General features: G+C 34.8%; 2 protein-coding genes across 2 annotated transcripts; one reads left to right on the top strand and one right to left on the bottom strand.

Moving 5' to 3' along the window:
* The first annotated feature begins 1,286 nt into the window (after window positions 1-1,286).
* LOC108460668 (uncharacterized) lies at window positions 1,287-7,132 on the top strand. The gene is made up of 11 exons (XM_017760254.2): window positions 1,287-1,924; window positions 2,377-2,691; window positions 2,775-2,883; window positions 2,972-3,065; window positions 3,862-3,949; window positions 4,093-4,176; window positions 4,745-4,841; window positions 4,940-5,027; window positions 5,199-5,304; window positions 5,392-5,484; window positions 6,309-7,132. The coding sequence occupies exons 1-11, from the start codon at window positions 1,754-1,756 to the stop codon at window positions 6,705-6,707; spliced, it is 1,644 nt and encodes a 547-aa protein (XP_017615743.1). The 5' UTR covers window positions 1,287-1,753; the 3' UTR covers window positions 6,708-7,132.
* Window positions 7,133-11,275: 4,143 nt separating this feature from the next.
* Window positions 11,276-14,326, bottom strand: LOC108460959 (probable E3 ubiquitin-protein ligase LOG2). The gene is made up of 3 exons (XM_017760683.2): window positions 13,401-14,326; window positions 11,931-12,426; window positions 11,276-11,646 (listed from the first exon to the last, which is right to left on the bottom strand). Exons 1-3 carry the CDS (start codon window positions 13,877-13,879, stop codon window positions 11,530-11,532), a joined length of 1,092 nt encoding a protein of 363 aa, XP_017616172.1. The 5' UTR covers window positions 13,880-14,326; the 3' UTR covers window positions 11,276-11,529.
* Between the last annotated feature and the right edge of the window lie 7,062 nt (window positions 14,327-21,388).

Here is a 21,388-nt window from a genome sequence, read left to right as displayed (position 1 = left end):
CACGTCCCCTACTACGTCCACGACCTCGTACCGTGACTTCTATATTTTCTATTTTTATAATTATTGTGTCTTGCTACATTCACTTGAGGACCGTGCGAGAACCATGGGACGAATTCCATGATTTTTCATCAATAGCTCATTATTTTGCTCACCACCAAAAGGCATGAAATCAATTGAATACCTTTTAAAACCTTTTTCACGGTATTCTTTGCTGCAAGAGCACATTAGTAGCGTGAAAGGTTGAAAATGTTTTCTAACAAGTCCTTATCGCTTATGTTTTCTCCACATAATTTTAGTTGAGAACTAATTTTGAAAAGTTCGAATTGTATTCACTTACGCCTTAAAATCTTGCAACCGTAAGTGCATCCAATCATAACGAGCTTTAGGGAGTATCACAGTTTTCTGATGGTCATATCATTCTTTCAAATTTTTCCACAACTCAAGAGGGTCTTTCACTGTGAGATATTCCACTTTTAATCCTTCATGCAGATGATGACGGATGAAAATCATTGCTTTTGCCTTGTCTTGATTAGATGCTTCTTTATTTGCTAATATAGTATTTCCTAGACCTTTAGCATCTAGGTGAATTTCAGCATCTAACACCCATGACAAATAGTTCTTGCCTGAGATGTCTAAGGCCGCAAATTCAAGTTTGGCAAGATTTGACATTATAATCACTTGAATCAAAATAAAAAAATATTAGTAAATTAATAAGTATTCTCAATCGTAAAATAATTCAATTATATATACCAAATTTGCTAAATAATAATATGTATGTCAAATATTGGCATAAAGAGGAATAGTCATGATAATAACTTAACACAAATTAAATTAATTGAAATTTCTTTTAATAAAAAATGTATATATAATTATCATTATTAGATTTTAGTTGTAAAAATAAATATGTAAATGTTACCCAAAACAAATATTTCATCTAGAAAATAAAATAAAAGAATTATGAAAATACGATACCGTATATAGTTTAACGGAGTTATACGGGTAAATTATAAAAAGTCGAAATGACGTAAACTTCACTATGAATTAAGTAGAGAAAATACGAGAAAATTTCATTATTTTATTTTCACTTACAAGATACTATTTATAAGCTCCTTTACATTCAATTAATAAAGGTATTACATTAAATGAATTAAAATTTTTAATTACTTTATTTAATAATCTCTTAATTATAAATTAAATAAAGAGTTTTATTTCATTTCTTTAATATGCTTAAAGAGGGTTTACTACGCCCATTTAATTTACAACAAAAAGGAGATTTTTTTAAATACAAAATAGAAAAGAACATAATTGGGGGCCGAATGGTAAGTGCCCAAAGTCAAGAAAATGGAGGTGAAAATCGGAGCATATCAAACTCAATACAAAATAAATTATAATAAAGAAAACCTGGAAATCTTTCCCATCTTCATCATCAATCCCTCTCTCAGTTTATAACTACAAAGACCAATTAAGATCACTCTCTTGAATCCTCCACCGTCCATTCCGTTGACTTCCCTTAAACTTCCCGAAAAGTCTAACCTCTTCTCATAACTCCCACCCATACAGGGCCCTTCTCCTCCTTTGATCCCCCATTCCCCATTTCAACAACAGAAAATTACCCATAAAAGACTTATTTTCTTTTTGGGTTTTCTTTTGGTCTTCGGATTTAGGAAATAAGAAATTTTCAAAATTGAGAAGAAGTAGAAGAAACCCTAGTGTGTCATGATCAGATGTTATCGGGTGTAAGATAAGCGACACCATGATCAACACGGCCAACGGTACGATTTCGACCTCTTCGTCCTCGGCAAACGCTCAATCGCCGGGTTTGAAGACTTATTTTAAAACTCCAGAAGGTCGATATAAGCTTCACTATGAAAAGACTCACCCTTCTAGCCTTCTTCACTATGCTCATGGCAAAACTGTTACTCAGGTAACTTCAAATTCCTAGGGTTTCCTTTTTTTTCTTAAATTATTGAAAAGAAGACTATCTTTTGGGTTACTTATTTGGGTTTTGATCAAGACCAATCATCCGATTTCACTTTAAATTACTCTCTTTTGTTTTTCTTTATTTCTTTTTATTTTAGTGTGGGTTTTCCTTTTTGTGTTTTTGATACACTAATGTTATAATTAGATAATGAGAACATTTCCAATTTATTAGTGAGAAGAGGGGTTTTTACATGTACCCATCTGTTAGAAGAACTTGAAGAACATATTTTATTAGATCATTTTGTATCATCGGTGTTTAAGCATTATTGATTACAAGTTTAAGCTTCAAAGAGTTTGAATCAATGCCCTTACTTATAAAGTCAAATTTTGATCGTTTTGCTTATACTTATGTATTATTCGTTTGTTGAGATTGTATTGATTAAGTCCGGCTGTCAGGTTACCCTAGCACATTTGAAGGAGAAGCCAGCTCCATCAACTCCGACGTCTTCATCGTCCAGCTACAGTGCCAGCAGTGGGGTCAGATCAGCAGCAGCAAGGTGGCTAGGTGCTGGGAACGGGAGCCGCACGCTTGGATTTGCTGGAGGGAATGGTGGGAGTAAAAGTATTGGTAGTACTAGTAGGATTGGGTCATTGGGTGCTTCAAGTTCTAGTAATTCAATCAATAATATGAATTTTGATGGGAAAGGCACTTATTTAATCTTTAATGTTGGTGATGCTATCTTTATAAGTGATTTGAATTCTCAGGACAAGGTAATTTAGCATTTTTTTTTGTTATGGTTTTTGATGTAAGAGAAGCCATCTGTGGTTTTTGAGAATATTGGTGTTTAATGTAGGATCCAATAAAGTCTATCAATTTCAGTAATTCGAACCCTATCTGCCACGCATTTGATCAAGATGCCAAAGATGGCCATGATTTGCTTATCGGGTTGAATTCTGGTGATGGTAATTCTTCTTAGCTTATTCTAATTTGCAATTTTAGCTCAAGGGTTTAAACTCTGCAAATTTATCAGTTCTGTGTGTATTACTGTAGTTTACTCTGTGTCACTGAGACAGCAGTTACAGGATGTTGGAAAGAAGCTTGTTGGGGCGCAGCATTACAACAAAGATGGTTCTGTCAATAACAGGCAAGTTTTACATTACTACATCCATTATACATTTCCTAACCTTTCTTCGCCATTCGAGTATACTTTTTAAAAATTTCGAGTTTCAAATGTTTTGTCTTAGGTCTTCATGCATGTGATTTGTAGAATTTTGTGCTTTAGAGGCTAAACTAGTACATGATGGTGTAAAGATAAATTGTGGTACCCAATGGCTTGGAGCTGGATAATTTCTATGACATCTTATATAGATTTGTTTTTCTTTTAAATGATGCATATTAAGCTTACGCCACTTTATGATATCATTTTCTTGAATCTGTTTTGGTGTAAAGATAAATTGTGGTACCCAATGGCTTGGAGCTGGATAATTTCTATGACATCTTATATAGATTTGTTTTTCTTTTAAATGATGCATATTAAGCTTACGCCACTTTATGATATCATTTTCTTGAATCTGTTTTTGTTATTTTAATGGGGCAATATTGTCGCAATTTTTTTTCTATCCACCTAGAGACCTTGCTGCAGAGCGGCTTTGTTTGTTTTCTCTTTAACTTTCAATATTTTTAAGGTATCAATAGTACCAAATATAAGGCCAGCAAGAAAGCAACTGACTTGGTCTCTCGCTGGGTTGATTTTTAAACCCGCTAGCAATATTCAACTTGTCATCTGCTGCAACTTATAGAATTTGCTTTTCTCTCAGGCTTCCCCTTAGGATGATGAAAGGGGCACTGACTTTTGTTTCTAATTGACCTTTATGCTGAATTGATGTTTTAATTTGGTTGACTCAGCTGCCGATCTTATATATTCTTGTTATTTCCAGCAGTCGCTGTACTGGTATTGCATGGGTTCCCGGAGGTGATGGTGTTTTTATGGTGGCTCATGCTGATGGAAACATGTACGTGTATGAAAAGGCAAGTTTCTGATAATTAAAGAAGGATTTTATTTATTTTTTATATTTTTTAACTTCTGGAGGTATAACTTACAAATTTCATTATGTTCAATGCATCAAGCTTTTTTTTAAGCTTTTTTCTTTCTTTCTTTTTGTGTCATCTAGAACAAGGAAGGAGCTGGTGATTCTTCATTCCCTGTTGTAAAAGACCAAACTCAATTTTCAGTTTCACATGCACGTTACAGTAAGGTACTGGTCAGTGTTTTATTTTGGGGTAAAAAGAGCTATTTTAGGCTTTCTTATTTGTGTATGTTTCCTAAAATTGGTGGTGTTTACCTTTGTTGTATAATGTAAAGCCATTAATGATTCATGTGTAAATTTATAGTAGGTGCTGCATGGCTTCTCACTATTCTAGTTTCTAGCCAAACGGTTATCTGTTTAAATTAGATGATGCATGTGTTGCTGCATTTTGCATGATCTAGATTGTCAAAAATGGGATTTGACACCCAAATTTCTCAGAGAGCTGCAGGAAAGTTTGCACATGTCTTCTTTTCTTCCTTCCTTCCTAAACCTTTACTGAATGCATTTAGATGTGGTCTTGTGCTTGCCTTCTGGTTTATATGCCCATGGTTATATATATTTCCTTTTTTTGTTACAGTTAATGCCATGATATTCTTGATATCTGGCAAGATAGAGCATGCCTTAGCAACAGAAAATGTTTTTGGTCTGACTGTTCTTTGACATCAATGCGGAACCATATAATTTTTCTATTTTTCCTTGTTTTGGTTTTCATTTACTTGCCATTATTTCCTTGCAGAGTAACCCAATAGCAAGATGGCATGTTTGTCAAGGTTCAATTAATAGCATTGCTTTCTCCCATGATGGGGCATACTTAGCAACTGTTGGAAGAGATGGTATCAACTCAAATTAACATCATCTGCATTTTTCCGCTGTTTTTCTTTTCTAGCTTTTTTGAACTTTGAGTTTCTCTCTTTCTACTGGCTGAGTGCAGGCTATCTGCGAGTTTTTGACTATTCAAAAGAACAGCTCGTATGTGGTGGCAAAAGCTATTATGGTGCTCTACTATGTTGCGCTTGGAGGTGCTCTGTTCTCTTTTTCAAAGCTCTATTCTTTTGTCCAAACAAATTTGTGCATTCTTTTAAATATACTGTGTTTTCAATTTATCACCTTCTGTTCTTTGTATATGATATATAAGCCATCACCTTTGGAGAAAATAAATGTTGGTACTAACAACAATGTCCACTGAACAGTATGGATGGGAAATATATTCTGACCGGAGGTGAAGATGACTTGGTTCAAGTTTGGAGTATGGAAGATCGAAAGGTTGTGGCATGGGGTGAGGGGCACAACTCATGGGTACAATTCTTACCTTAGAAAGCTTCTGTTTATCTGTTGTGGATGAAGATGGCTGTGTACTCATTTCTTTCTACATGGTGCTGACAGGTTAGTGGAGTGGCATTTGATTCGTATTGGTCATCACCTAATTCTGATGGCACAGGGGAGACTGTGATGTACCGGTTTGGTTCTGTTGGTCAGGTATAAGGATGTTCTTAGCGTGGTAAAAATAATTATAGTCACTCTTATCAGACGCCCCTCTTTACCATTGCTCTTTCATGCTCATGTATTTTGATCTTTTATATGCATTTAACTGTTATGCTCCGCTAATTCTATCTTTACAAGTTATAAATGCTCACACTTACATTAATGTTGTAGCAACCTTTCTGGAGGTAGTGCTTCGCTCTTCTTTCAATGTATCGAGTGTAGACTATATAGGAAATCTTTTAATTGTAACTTTATGAAATTATAGGTTGTCCGGTTACTATATGTTGTCGGTTAGTTTAGGTTCTTGTTTAAATAGGATCTTGAACAGTTAATATGAGGGATATCATATATATTTAGCATATGAATGGGGAGAACTGAAGAATTACAATGAAAACTAAAACATGTTGGCAAAGAATCACGGAATACTTTGAGAATATTTTCTGATGAATAGCTTGCTTTTCATTTTTCATGGAATGACAACGAACTGTTGTTCATAAACATTTTGTGGTTAAGGAACATGGTTATAAAGTTAGTTATGATCATCCTTTGCCTTACCTGTTTTCTTCAACATGTGGGGAAAGGAGACCCCCGAAAATCAAGACACACGGACTGTAAAGGTTTAAAGATGGTTTTCTTTTTCCTCGGAGTATCACTTTTCTGTTAAAGGGGGACAACTAACTGCAGGTGTTAAGCTTAATACATTAGAATGAAATTAGGTAACCTTTTTGTTTACACTATTTCCTTTAAAGGGAAATGTGCTTCTTCCTTGCAGCAACTGCAATATCATTCACATCTCATTATTACCTTCTTCTGTATAGGACACACAGTTGTTATTGTGGGACCTAGAAATGGATGAGATTGTAGTGCCATTGCGTCGATGCCCTCCTGGTGGGTCTCCCACTTACAGCACTGGGAGCCAGTCTTCCCACTGGGACAACATAAGCCCATTGGGTACCCTGCAACCTGCCCCAAGTATCCGAGATGTTCCAAAAGTTTCTCCACTGGTTGCTCATCGTGTTCACAACGAACCACTCTCGGGCTTGATTTTTACCCAGGAATCAGTACTTACTGTTTGTCGAGAGGGAAACATAAAAATCTGGATGAGACCCGGTGTTGGGGAAAGCCACTCAAGCAACAGTGAAACAGTGCTAAGTAACAGTTTGAAGGACAAGCCGTTTGTATCCAGCAAGATTGGGAGTTCTAGCTACAAACAATGAGCAGACCATCATGAAAAGAGGCAAAAGACAAAACAAAGATTAATATATTTTTCTCTGCATTTCTATTTGCTAGTGTGGCCGTTCATCTCTTTATGAAGTTGGGTTTTCTCAAAAAGTACACAAGTGTTTGATGGGAACTGAATTGGAATGAGATTTAACCATCTGAATCCGTTGTATATCGAGGAACAAAAAATGGCAGTGACAGCACAAAAAAGAGGTCTGGAGGAAGAAACAAATCTCCATTGTAATTACAAACGGCTTTTCTTAGAAAATACATAAAAGAAAAAAAAACAGTGACAGTGACAGTGACAGTGACAGGAATAACCTGAAATTGCTCCTTTGAGATGTGTGTAAATCTTTTAAGAGGTGCAGTTGAGATATTGATGATGGCATCATTGCGGTTAATATATAAGTGTGTTTTTTGATGGATCGTCCAAAGACTTGTTTGAAACTTGCCCGAGCTCTTCAAAGATCAATCTGATTCACACGTGTGCTTTAAAATGAGTTAATATATTTGTTTGGTCAAGAGTCATAAATATATTCAAGTGCATATATATAGAGGTGGTCATGGGTTGGGCCAGGTTTGGGCCGGGTTTAAATAAAATTTTAGGTCCGTTTATTAGGCCCGGGCCCGGATTCGGGCCTGGCCCGAAAAATAGACTTAAAATTTTGTCCAAGTCTGACCCGAAATAAAATTACTAAGCTCGGCCCGGCCTAGCCCGCCCATATTAATTTTTTTTTCTTATTTCATTAAATAAAAAATTTAAAAATATAATAAATTAAATATATTTAAAAACATAAAATAAATAGTAAAACAAATAAAATAATACTAAAACAATTCTTAAAACAATACACAAATTAACAATATAATAAAAATAGTTATATTAAAAATTTAAAATAATTAAAATAAAATAAAAATATATTAATATATAATTCGGGCGGGCGGGCCGAGTCCGGCTAAAAACTCTTACTCGAGACCCGGCCTGTTTTTTAAACGGGCCTCATTTTTTTGCCCAAGCCCATTTTTCGGGCCTATATTTTTATCCAAACCCTCCTATTTTTCGGGCGGGCCTTCGGACAGGGCCGGGCCGCTCAACCCATGATCAGCTCTATATATATATATATATATATATAGGAGTGATTTTAGCAGAAATAAAAGAATTGAACTCTTAAAATAACTTACATATTTACGGTCATTCTCTACCTATAAATTACACCCTTCAGCGGCTATTGTTTTTGTTTATTTCAATTTTAGTAATAGAAAATCCAGCACTCCATGTTTATTTTAATTTTATTCAAGAATTTATTGTTTTAGTTTTGCAATAGAAGCTGATTCATCCACAAAAAGAACAATGCAAAATAAATAAGGAAGTGGAAATAAACACTATTTTCATGAAGGCGTATTGACATGAACTGGCTCAAGCGAAACAAAATCATAGGATAAAAAAGTCTTTTGCTACGTCTTTGATACATCTAATGTTATCTCTATAAAATTTTACTATCATAATTTTAAATCTTTTATCAATTTGCGCCTTATTTATTTTTTAGTTAAATTTAACCATTAAATTTTTAGAAAAAGATTAATTTAATTATCAATCTTTTAAAAGAATCTAATTATTGTTTTTTAATTGAGATATTGACTAAAATGTTAGATTTTTAAATATCTCAGCTTGCATGATAATCTGCATGCACTTCATGCTTCTTCTTCTTTTCTTTAAATTGAACTTTTATCATTTTTAAATTTTTTTATTTTTGAATGTTTTAATAATTTTAAATTATTTATTGATGGCATATAAGATAAATAGTATTATGTCAAGATAAAGTAAATATGGAGTAGTATGCGGGTTGCCATGCCACATCATTAGAAATTAATGTTTTAGTCAACATTTTCATTAAAAAAGTGATTTGATTCTTTTTGAAAAGTTGAGGTCAAATTAGTAAAAGATACAAAAGTTGAGAGTAAAATTTAACATTATACATTTTTAAATTGTCTGAATAAAGGTTTTTATTTAATTTTTTATTACTCTTATATGGCTTCAATACATTTAATTATATAAAATTTAAAATTTCTATACATATTCTACTTTTTATTAGCATAAATAAATTTTAGTTTATAATAAAAGAAATTTATTATATCTTTAATATATTTAACAATTGATTCATGAGTCAATCAACTATCAAATGACTAAATGTCATATTCTTTTTATAAAGTAATAAATATAATTATGAGGTATTTTTTAAAAATATTTTTATATAATTTAAACCAAAATAGAATTAGAATAATAATGACAATTTAATTATTTAGGGTACCCACAATCCTAAAATAAAACATATATTCAATGTTATAAAATTGTTAATTTTTTTTATTCTCTTTATTAGTGAGTGTTTTATCTTATGGCTCTTCTTCCCCTACCTACTAACTATTATGCTTCCTTGTCCACCTTTGTTCTTGTCTACATAAAGTATGTTTTCAAGTCTTTCACTATGCTATTAACTATTATGCTTCTTTGTCCACTTTAAGTGCTTATAAACTTTGTACATTATTTTTAAGCAACAAACATTTTAATAAAGAAGTTTGTATTTTTAAGTGTTGATAGGTGTCTTATCTCATTCTATCATCTTTTTAACATAATGTCTAATAACTGTCTTTACTTTGTTTGCTCTATCCATTGAAGTTCTTTAAGAGATAAACTAGTAATTAACTTAATGTCAAACTTATTGACAAATTTCACTGTTTTCAATTCACCTTATAATTCTCAATTTCTTTGATAACTCTTTAATTTTAGAATAGTTTTGTAACATCCCTTGCTCGACCCGATCATCGGATCTGAGCTACAAGATGACACATTCATTGCCGGAACAACTACCTTCAAGTTTGCAGTAAAACAATCATTTATAAATTCTAATACGTGTCAATTACCTTTACATTATGATAAACAATCAAATCTGAGTCTCAATCGAGCTTACGGAAGCTCTTTCTATAACTCGGACACGAAATAGGACCAAATTGCAAAATTTTAAAACTTTAAGTCTGATGTCGTGGCATCACTTTCTCCATGTCATGACGTCTTCAAAACAGTATGTCATGTTGTGACTTTAGGCCACTCAACATCGCGATGTGACTCACTGTTTTGGTCGACGTTGCAACGAGCTAAGTTACACATCAAGACGTGGACTTTATTTTTGATAAAATTTGAGCAATTTGATACGTTTTCAAGCTTCCACACAAACTTATCATTCTATGCACAAACGACTAACTCCACCTATAGCAAAACACTTCAAAACACATACCAAAACAAGTACAAATAACACAATCAACCTCCTATCAATTTATATTACCTAATCGACCATTCCATTAGACATATCATCTAATTACCATGGCATATATATATCAAACAATCACCTAAATACCAACTTGTCAAGACCAAATTATATCCAAATATGCCAACTCAATTGCCACATACACATCTCAAACCATTTACCAAAACATACTATTTCATCAAGACATTAACATTGCCAAAATTGCTCATTAGGTAGATTTTAGCTATGTTCAACATTCAAAGTTAACATGTACAAAAACATCTATGTACATGCTACAAATCCAAACTTAAAACAATAAAAAAACTACCAGTTCAAAAACAAGATAGTGTGTGCAACAACCCATTTTTTAATAGTGTTGGAAACACTGATTTCAGAACCCTACTTCCGATGATTGAAACTGTAAATATTAAATATTAATATTTACAAGGTTGGCATGAAGTTTAATTAAAATTTGATTCTTCATTTATTTTTAATTAGATAGTTAATTAATGTAAGTGTAATGACCTTCTAGTAAGTAGTGTTGGAAAATGAGGTATCGAAACTTCATTTCCGTAAACCGAACACATAAATATTTTTATTAAATATTTATGGAGTTATTATGTAAGTAAATTGAATTTTGAAAGTAATTTTTCCGAATAAGTGAGTAATTAAGGTACGAAAACTAAATCGTAAAAGTGAAAAAAGTTAATCGCTATTAATTTTTATTTGTTAAAAGGGTTAAATAATATTATACCAAGGGTCAACGTGGCATTTAGACCATTTTCAATAGCAGTGGATGGTAAAGTATGATTTTCTTTAGTAAATAATATTAAATTATAATAAAATTATAATTTAAAAGAATATAATAAGTTATAATTTAGAAGATTATAATAAGTACTATATCATTAAAATATAAGTTAGAAAGCCATTTTCCTTCTTTCGTGAAGATGGGGTTTGAGCTTCAAGCATTCGGCTCTCAATTTGATCGGGATTTAAAGTACTAAGAGGATATTCGCGAAAAAAGGAATATTTGGGGCCCAGAAGGACTGGAAAAAGAGACATGTTTGAGCTGAGCTGAGTTGTAAGCTGGCGGAAAGCACTGCCGGGATGATGAATCTGCCAACAGAAAATTCCGAGTCATCAGGTGGTTATAAAAGGTCTAAATTCTAGAAGAATGTCAGCTGCCAATGGTGTTTAGGCCGCTATTTGTAAATTCAAGAATCAATGTCATCCATACTAGTTATACAGCTACTTACGTAATACTATAATGAACAAAAGTAAATTCTTCTTTATCATTCAAACATAAGAATAGAGTAGAACACACAAAAAAAAAAATTTTGATGTTCATCTACAAGATGGCACCTATTTGTCTGAATATAGTTTGTGTCGAATTCCGGCATTTCGTTCATATCATGTACTGTATAATTGATTATAACTTCCTGTTTGATTATTAGAAAGGCATGACATAATGATAACAACAAAGTACTATACAGGAAGATAGTTCAACAAACATGTTGTCATCTCATTCATCAGGGCCATTGTTGACCTTTATCTCCAAAAGCCTCTCAACCGGTTGCCTACAGATTGGGCACCGATTTGTCTGGCATCTCAAAACCTTTGCACAAGAGCTGCACATGCACTGCATTATGAACCAAAAGATATTTACATCAGCAACCACTATAATCTTATGTCGACCACTTAAGTGAGAGGAAAGATTCTCTGTTACTTAAAGCATTTTCACTACTGTAACCAAAGGTGATACTTTCAGCTAAATATTTATTCAAATCTCTGCAACCTATTAAGTTATTACTGCAGTATTTCCCTTTGCTTTCTGGTCTACTAGATCAATATTGCAAAAGACCAAACAATGGAAAATAAATGAAATGAACTTATGAAGAGAAAAGAACAAGTGGCTGCTTTTACCATGTGCCTGCAGGGAAGAACAGTAGTGTCCCGAGGTTCTGAAAGGCAAATAACGCATTCTTTTCCACTATCATTTGGATCAACATCATTGTCAACTGAATTTCCGATCCCATATATTTCTTGCAGCTCATACCTCTTCCCATTCACCCACAGAATCTGTTTCACTACTCTGGTCTGGTATTCACCCTTCTCCTTCTCAAACACCGCCTGAGTTATCTGAGAATTCATGGCTCCTGACTCCTGGTTTCCATCTGACACATTTTGGTTGAGAGGCAATGCCTCTGCTTTCACAGCCAGATGATAGATATCCACTTCATCTACTTTCAGTAATTCCGACTCCTCAAACATAGAGAAATCGATCCCTGTTCCAGACGGCAGTCTAAACTTCTGTCCTAGACCTTGTTCGAAAGGCACAATTACTGGGGGTAGAATACTTTCCTTCATTGCTGTCAGATTGCAGTCTTCACCTTCTTTTGCAAAGAAAATAACGGTAATCCTGTTTGCAGCACAAACCAAATCATCTTGTTAAGAAATAATATCGGATTCACATAAGAACTCGCAAATCTGAACTTCATATAAGATGCAACATAACCTCAACACTGAAAATTGATGCTAAGAAGAAAAAGAAAAGGCTTGTGTTTAAGGGTTACATGTACATGCTCCATTAAATAACTATTACTTTCTCATGATGCCAGAGAAATGAAAAAAACACAGCAAATAATATATTGTTAGATAGATGAAGCAAAGTACAGCACTGCCCGTACTATTGATAAAAACGAATGCACACAGGAAATTGATGATATGAATATCAAATACAGTAGAACATTTTTACAAGATACTCAGCCACCAACATGCATGCATCGTAAGTTGTATTTAACTTCAACAAATCATGCAGTCTTTTCTTTACCTATACTTACAAACTCCCTAAAACTAAAGCGCAGAACTCTCTTTTCCGATCATTTTACCCTAGCTCAGAAGTCATTATATCTATGATGTGTAAATTTAAAAGGATAACAAAAAATCACCATCATTCTAGCCTTTGTCACGGTAAACCTATTGCCATTTTCTCTATCAAGTAGAAACATAAAATCCGGGACCTCAAAACACACCTCTAATGATTGCATTCAAACCCCATTCAAGCAAGGTAACCATAAAACCTTCAAATATACAAATCGATACTTAAATAAACCCCCCAAAAAAACCAATAATCATTCATTGGATTCCAAATCATTTGCTAAACTTTTATGCCTCTAAACATGCATCTCTCCAAGTATAATACACCAATCATATAATTAGACAGAATTTATATCTCAAGCTTTCAAAACAAGTGTAACAATAATCATCATATAAATTATATCCGAGGAGTAAAATTTTAATCAAAAGCAACTCATGTTCTAAGCTACAATCATTAGATTCTCACAGATTTCAAAAAATTTAAAATTTTTAAACAAAGAGATTGAAGTTCGATACCTTCCAGCAACAGTAGCATCAAATGTGAAAGAAACCAAGAACTTCCCAGGATTCAGCTCATCAGCTTCGAATTTCAAAGTTTCCTTCTTCAAATTTACATCATTTTTTATAGTAACCGCCTTTTGATGCTCTATATACGGCGGCGGTGGAGGCATCATCGGTCCACAAGCATATCTACTCCAATTGGCGGGCTCTATGTGGGGTCCACCTCGATGATGGTGATGATGATCGTAAGGCGCCGGAAGCGGCAAAGGCACAGGCGGCTGGTGGGGGTAGTACCCTGGGTACTGGTAGTACTGGGGCGGGTTGGTATTCGGGTATTGTGGCGGGTAAGGCGTTGCGGCGGCAAAGACGTAACGGTTGGCGGAGATTTCAGGTTGAGGCTGAACTGGAGGAGGTGGATGTGGTGGCGGAGGATGATTTCGCCTGCTTCCGTGCCTTCTCCTGCCACTTACTCCGCTACTTCCGATGTTCCCCATGAATTTTTCCCGGTTCTTGGAGTGCAAAAGGAAAATAAACCGGAAATTTTGCAAAGATTTATAAAGGAAAGACTTTATAACCAAGTTCGATCCAGTTTCAAGTAAAAATTTCTGGCATTTTTCCCTCAAAAACCCAAAAAAATGAAAAGAAAAAAAAACTTATTTGGAATCGAAAGGAGTTTAGAAGAGAAAAAAATTTACTCGGTCTTTCCTTTCATTTCTCTATCAAAAGAAAAAGAAAAATAAAAATAAAAGAAAGAATATTTGGTTGGGTGAATATTGGGTTTGCGTAAAGCTCCACCGAAACCACCATTGATGAAGAGACGAAAATTGTGCTAAAGTGAACAGCTTCTCTCTTTTTCTCTCTCTTTTTTTTTCTTTTGTTTTTTGTTATTTGATGACAAAAATACCCAAACTTTGGCCGGTAATTGATTAAAGTCTGAATTTTTTTAATTAATTACAATTTAGTTTTATATTAAAGATTGATGTTTGTCAACAAAGCAATGCAAGCTTGAATCTTTTTTTTTTTCTTAAAAGATGTAATTTAAATTTTAAATTATATGTTTTTGGGTAAATTCAAAGTCCAAGGCAGTCAATTTATGTTGAAAAAAATGAATTAGTTTTTTTTTTTTTTAATGCTTTACAGGTATTCTCCACCACCACCATTTTCTGCTTATCTCATAACATGGCTTGTTCCACCAATTGGACAATGCAATTTGCAAAGGCAATCAAAAGTTTAAATCTAGTAGTTGCCAAGAATCAGGATTTTCTTGGCTTTATTTTCCTGAATTTTATGATTATTTTTGAGAAATGACAATCTTTGTGAAGCCATTCATATAATAATATCAAAATCAAATTAATAATTGAAGTTTGTGTATATAATGGTCAACCATATGTCCTTTGATGATGATTATAATGGGGGAATTGGATGATGCCTGAAATAAATGAAGGAAACTTTAAAATAATCCATTATTTATGCAAAACTATTTTTTTTTAAAAGTATTCTTTATTCAAATTCGGTCATATGAGAAATTGAGAGGCTGCTGCTGATTGCTTTGGTCACGAGAATTTGGCCAATCAGGGTTCTTTTTTTAAAAGAAAAATAATTTAAAATTTTCTCCACTAAATTAACCATATATGTCAGTTTTTTTTTAATTAGGCTTAAAAGTCGTACTTTTTTAAATTTAGGTAAATAAATTGTTTTTGGAGAGAGAAATGAAAAATGCGCACAGCTAGACGCGTTTTCTCTCAACAGTCAAACCTAACATCTTCAAACGTTGGTCGTGCAACGGTAGAAAAATTTAAGAAAGGGGCAACAGTCATTTTTTTACCTATAAATACCCCTCAAATTTATCTTTTTCACTCACATCCTATTCTTTCAATTCTTTCTAATCTCCTAACTCTCTCAATTTTCTCAGGTCCTTGTTCTAAATTTTTCGATATTCCTGTTTAAAAATATTAATTTTTTTAATTATTCCGTATTTAATTCGTACGGATTAAGTTTTCACGAATGACAACCTCTCTAATTCGTTTCGACGAAATCACATTTTCGCGCTCAAGCAGTAATGGTAAGACGAAAATTTAATTTTCGTTATTTTTTATTATATTAATTTTAAATTATTTTTTAAAAATTAAAATAAATTTTTCTGTCATTATAAATAGGTGGATGATCATGTTTTAAAGGCTTTCATGCATAATTTGGCAAAACCTTCGATCACTGAAATTCATGGTTACTTGCAAAAGGTGAGATTCTTGCATACGTCTCGTATGCTCGGGGGTTGCAAACTCAATCCTAGACTCATCAACGCATTGGTGGAAAGGCGGAGGCTTGAGACACACACTTTCCATCTTCCATGCGACAAGTGTACAATCACACTGGAGGACGTGGCATTACAACTAGATTTGTTGGTAGGTAGGCCAATTGTCACGGGAGAAGCAATCATTCTCGATAAAGAGGATCTATGCGCAACATTATTAGAGAAGGTCTCGAACAAGTTTGATGGTGATCGGATATTGATAAATTGGTTGGCAAAAATTTTTGAAAAGCTTCTTCCACACGCGATTAAGGTTGTTAAAAAACAATATGCCCAGGAATTCATCCTTCAATTAATCGGAGGCATTTTAATGCTCGGGAAATCTCAAAATTTAGTGCACGTAAGGTGGCTACTACACTTAATAGACTTCAAAGAATACAGACAACTTAATTAGGTATTAGCCATATTGGTCACATTATACTAGGAGTTGTATTGGGTCGCCGAACTAGATATGATGTCAACCGATGGTTGTCTGCTTTTGCTGCTGTCGTAGGCATGGTGGTGACTACTATTTTTATGTCCCCAAGTGAACAACCCATATATGTTTCCGATGGTGACAATGTAAAAATAATTTATTAATCAATACGTAGTTTGTATAGTAAATATTTTTATTTATTAGATGTCTAAACTAACATATAGCTTTTACAAGTGAAACCATGGGCTGAGTTACGTGGGACTACCCAAAGAGTTGAAAATTATTAGGCTACTGTTAGATTAATTCTCGAAAGTCGATATTAGTTACTTATTATTTCGAATCTATATTAATTATGCAATGATTTGTAAAATAAAATTTCATAATGTACAAAATTTACAATTATGCATTTCAATTTGAATGGATGTCATACGCCAACATCGATATCCTATCTTATATCCTATCAAAAATGTTGGCCAACCGGGAGATGTGGGACTCGAAAATGTTGATAGTGTACGCGATGGTGGAAATGCATGAATCGGACCAGGTGATTCGACAGTTAGGATGGAGACAACAAATTCTGCCACCACCGCGAGACTTGAAAGAGCTGCACAAGTTGGACAAGTGGAGGAAGAACAATGAGAATTGGCGAGAGGTTCACAAGGACTACATTGAGGCTTAGGATCATGGATAAAATTTTTACCCATCCGCGAACCATTTTTCTTAGCGGACACAGCGGCCTATTTGGAGTACTTGATGTGGTTCAGAGTCACTAGCAAGCCGTATCTACTATTAGTGGAGATGAGGAGTAGGCAACTTTGTCAGAAGTGGCAATGACGATCGTCCCAGCAACAGTGTAAGGTTCGACGCGGTCATATGACCGGTTTGTCATCAGCTTCGTTCGAAGAAGTGTTGCCTATGTCTACGCAATATCTAGACTAGTTCAATCCATTTATTCATGTTCGTTTCACTAACCCCGTGTTTTTTCCACAAGTATTGTATTACGTACTACCACCATATGTGCCTAATTTTTCTGTTCCTACAAGTACATATTTTGGGCCACTGACGTCCTTGCATATTACACCTCCACCGATGTCGATGCCGACTCAAATGTCGGGCCAGATGCCAACACATGCACCATCATTGATGACAACACCAATACAGATGTTGATTCAACAATCGAGGTCAATATCGATGTCCGGGTTAATACCAACATATCCAGGTTTTATAGCACCTTACGGTTACACGCTGATAGTGACCAAACATTGCCTGCATCATTGTTTTATCGGGATGGGTCATCGATGCAACCGTTTGTCAGTGGAGTAAAGGATACACAATAGAAGGGTAGGACAACACCGCACTTGAGCACAGAGGAAGGAGAAAATGAACACGAAGACAAAGACGAAAACCAAGATGAACACGATGACGACGGTGGAGACGGAAATAAGCAAGAGGGTAGGGTGAAGGTAATGAGAATGAGGATGATAGCAGCGATCAAGTTTATAGGTTCGCATATCTGGTTGTGCGCAGAAATTCTCTTCGCGTCTGTCATCCATCACCCTATAGTACACATTCTCTCCAATGACACAATTAATGTATTTTTTTATTACTACTGCGATGTAAATATATATGACATAAATAAAGAAACCGTAAATTTTCATTCTAACATTATATTTGTCTTCATTACATTTTAAAGTGAGTTATGCGTAAGTTAATAAGAAATAACAAATTTCGAACACTAGAATAATAGAAACATTATAATGAATATATTCTCTGAAAGAAAATAATGCTATTGACATTGAGGCTCCAAAGTACCCCTCATCGTAGAACATGTTGCTTTTGTATACCCTGGGTTCCTACAGTACCTACATAACCGTTGTTGTCGTTCCTCTCCCAAATATCTATACTATTCCATATCAGGGTGGTATTTGGGCAACTTTTCTGAATGCAACGCAGGTTTATGTTTGGTGCCAACTCGTACAATGCGCTAGACACTGGTAGCCATGTACTCTCATCAAGGACGGATGAGAATTCAAGACTTCATACTCTTTGCATGCATTCTAGACTGCACACATTGTTAATGTAGGGCGTGTACTCAATTCTTAGGTTCCCATATGCAACAATTACATCTACAAATGGGAATCGAAGTGTTTAGAACCTCTCATAGTTGCAAGTCCTTCCTGTTAGGTCGACACAATATAATGCCCCTTACATGTCTTAGTTCGGCCTAGCATGCTCTGTGACTCAAAATTTCAAGTTCGATGCAAGTGACACACTACATACATAGTGTTCACTTTCACTGTATTTCGACTGATTTCTTTCATTACATCCTCTTTGGAAATAATGCAGCCAAGCGAAAGTATGTTTCTTTCACAACCGAGATTATTGGCAAATGACGTATCTTATTTAGTACGAAATTAATATACTCGACTAAGTTTGATGTCATGTGCCCATACTGTAAACCCTCGTCATAGGATTGTGCCTATTGTTCCAAGGGTATGTTGGTGAGGTATGTCGTACCGTAGTTGTTGATGGCGCTCGAGTTGTTTAACATTTCATAGAAACGATGTTAGACAAGCTTGTAACCTTTCGAGAAAAACATACTCATGAATACAATCAATAAATGAAATAGGGTATAGCATGACTGTACTTGTAGTGCTAATTACATACCTATGTTGGTGACTGTATCTTACTCACTTTTCAAAAGCAATTTTGTATGGTAGTTGGATTCAGCATGTCGTAAGCAGTACCTATGATGGGTGCGATCCCAAAGGCTACCATGTTGCTCAATCGCGGACAAGATTATGGTTCCCCTATCAGATATGACATATTTGTTGAGCTGCGAGCAAATGCGGTGACACAATTGACTCAAGAATAAATCCTCATTATCAGTCATTTCTTCAAGAGTTATTGCAAACATAATCAGTAGAATCCTCTAATTATCGTCCTGAGCAACATAATCAACAATCGATGCTGATACCTTTCGTACAACCAGGTGTTGTCAATTTGTACCAATGGCTTGTAGTGCCAGAAAGCTTTTCTACATTGCTCAAAGGTCCAAAAGAATTAATGGAATACTCTTTTCCCAGGGACCAATCGATCGTTGAAGTATGCTGGGTGTGTTTCCAGATCGGTTATGGAACCTAGAACGTATCGATTCAACATTTGACACTATTGCCATAGATAGTTGTACGAATTATCCCAACCATGATGCAACTTATTAATAACCTTCTATTTTTCAACCCACGCTTTGTAGTATAATAGTGTGTAGTCGTATTGACTATAGATATTCACAATCAACACCAAGACAAGAATCCTCGGACTCACCTTCATTATCAGTAGTAAAATGTCAGAAATAATATCCGAGTCTAGTCTAGGATAATTCTGACTTGTACCTACCACAACACAGGTATGTGGACTGGAATACTTTTTTATCATCCACAACCCGGTCTTCTTTCATAAAGATACCATGATTTTTCACTTGTATCTCCCATCACGAACTGCGCACTTTCCCTCTAATTTCTCGGAACGAGACTTCGTGATGTGGTAGTTGACGCTATTCTTGAAACTATACCGCTTCAGTACAGAAAGAAAAGTATCTTTGTTTGGGTATTTCATTCTAATATCTTTGTTTGGGTATTTCATTCTAACTTCTAGTACTCATACATCACGCGATATGCTTACATGGCAAGGTGTTCTGTGCGGTAGACGTGAAAACTTTAAACCACCCTTGGCCGATAGGTCGATGTTAGTTATATGGGGCAAAGGTTCATAAGCTCTATATCGTAGATCTGGATATAGAGCATTGTCCGAGTCATCATCATTAGACCCGTAAGGTTCTATCTCTGTTGGGACCATCTCCAATTCAAAAAATACTGTCACCTCTAAACCATCCAGATTATACTACCTGATTAGCTCAAGGCCTGACTCTTCCCCATCAACTGCATTCGTTGTCCTTTGTTCATCACCTGTATCTTCTTCCTGATCTACGTCTTCACTGTCCCCTTTAAGTAAGGGGTTTAGTGTACCCTTGTTAATCCCCGTCGAAAGGAGCAAATCTTCTGTAATCTATGTGCCCGCAAAAATCTGCACCAGTTTGGTGTCTAGTGTACATCGATGAACCCCCAGTATAAGTGCTTTTAACCCATAACATTAAGCCTGCATCGAAGTCGAAATTGAACACACTGATTAAATGTCGAGATTTGGGTTATGCTCATACCCCGACTAGTACTGGCCAACGAAGTTTAGATTCATACTAGAGACCAACGAGTGTCTACCCATAAATGTTTCAGGGATATTGTAGTAGAAGCTTTGTAACAAGCTAGTAAACCCATCACACAATCGTGTAGTAGGACTTTCTACTTCAACTTTGATTCCAACATTAGCTTAAATAGTAGCAGAAGATGGGCCAGATCTATCAACCATGACAAACTCGACATATAACTCCATTACAGTATTTCTGCTTGAGGCATGTGATGATATAACTATCTCGAGCTGTAGCTCGCTATTCACATCAAATAAGTCATACCTATAGGGGTCAACGAAATCAAGATATCTACATTGTAACCTCAAAATTCTTCCCCGGGTTGATACTTCGACTTTTCTTTTGATTCTAGGCTACAACTCATACAATTGAATAGTACAATTGAACGCCAATTCCACGGACTATACTCCTACAAATACTACCCCAACCTCTATATTACATATTTGACCATTATAGTAAATATCAGATTTCATTCGTCGACTCATTTTAATATCGATTACAAATTGGATTAACAAAAACCAAAAAATAAGTAGTAGGTTGTCAAAAGTACACCCGACTTCCGTAACTCAACAATTCAATTTTTTTATATTAATTTACTGCGTGTCTAAGTTATGCAAATTACATCCCTTTAATAGGAAAATAAGCCAACGAAAGAAGGTATACATACTTTGAAATTCGTTTATCAATACACACATTCATCAAACAATGATGATGAAATGTAAAGTGTTATTTGGAAACGCATTCCTAAAATTATATAATTTCATCAAAATAGAGTTTCCTAGAGTATTCGATGCCTCAAAATGTGCATCAATTATTCCTAAAAGTACTTGTCCGTCTTATTTTTTAACTGATTTTAAGCACGTTTTGAATATATTCCTAAAAGATGCTAGTCTTACAACGTGTTTGGGCCGCAGTAAATTTCTACATTACAATCCAACCCTTTCCTCACGCTTTTAAAAGGGGTCTTCCACCATATACTTCATCGTCCTTCAAACATCCTCTCCCACAGCCTCTCTATC

The sequence above is a fragment of the Gossypium arboreum genome, chromosome 4 (genome assembly GCF_025698485.1).
Source record: "Gossypium arboreum isolate Shixiya-1 chromosome 4, ASM2569848v2, whole genome shotgun sequence".
NCBI classification, from domain to species: domain Eukaryota; kingdom Viridiplantae; phylum Streptophyta; class Magnoliopsida; order Malvales; family Malvaceae; genus Gossypium; species Gossypium arboreum.
This window is presented reverse-complemented; position numbering and strand designations above follow the sequence as displayed.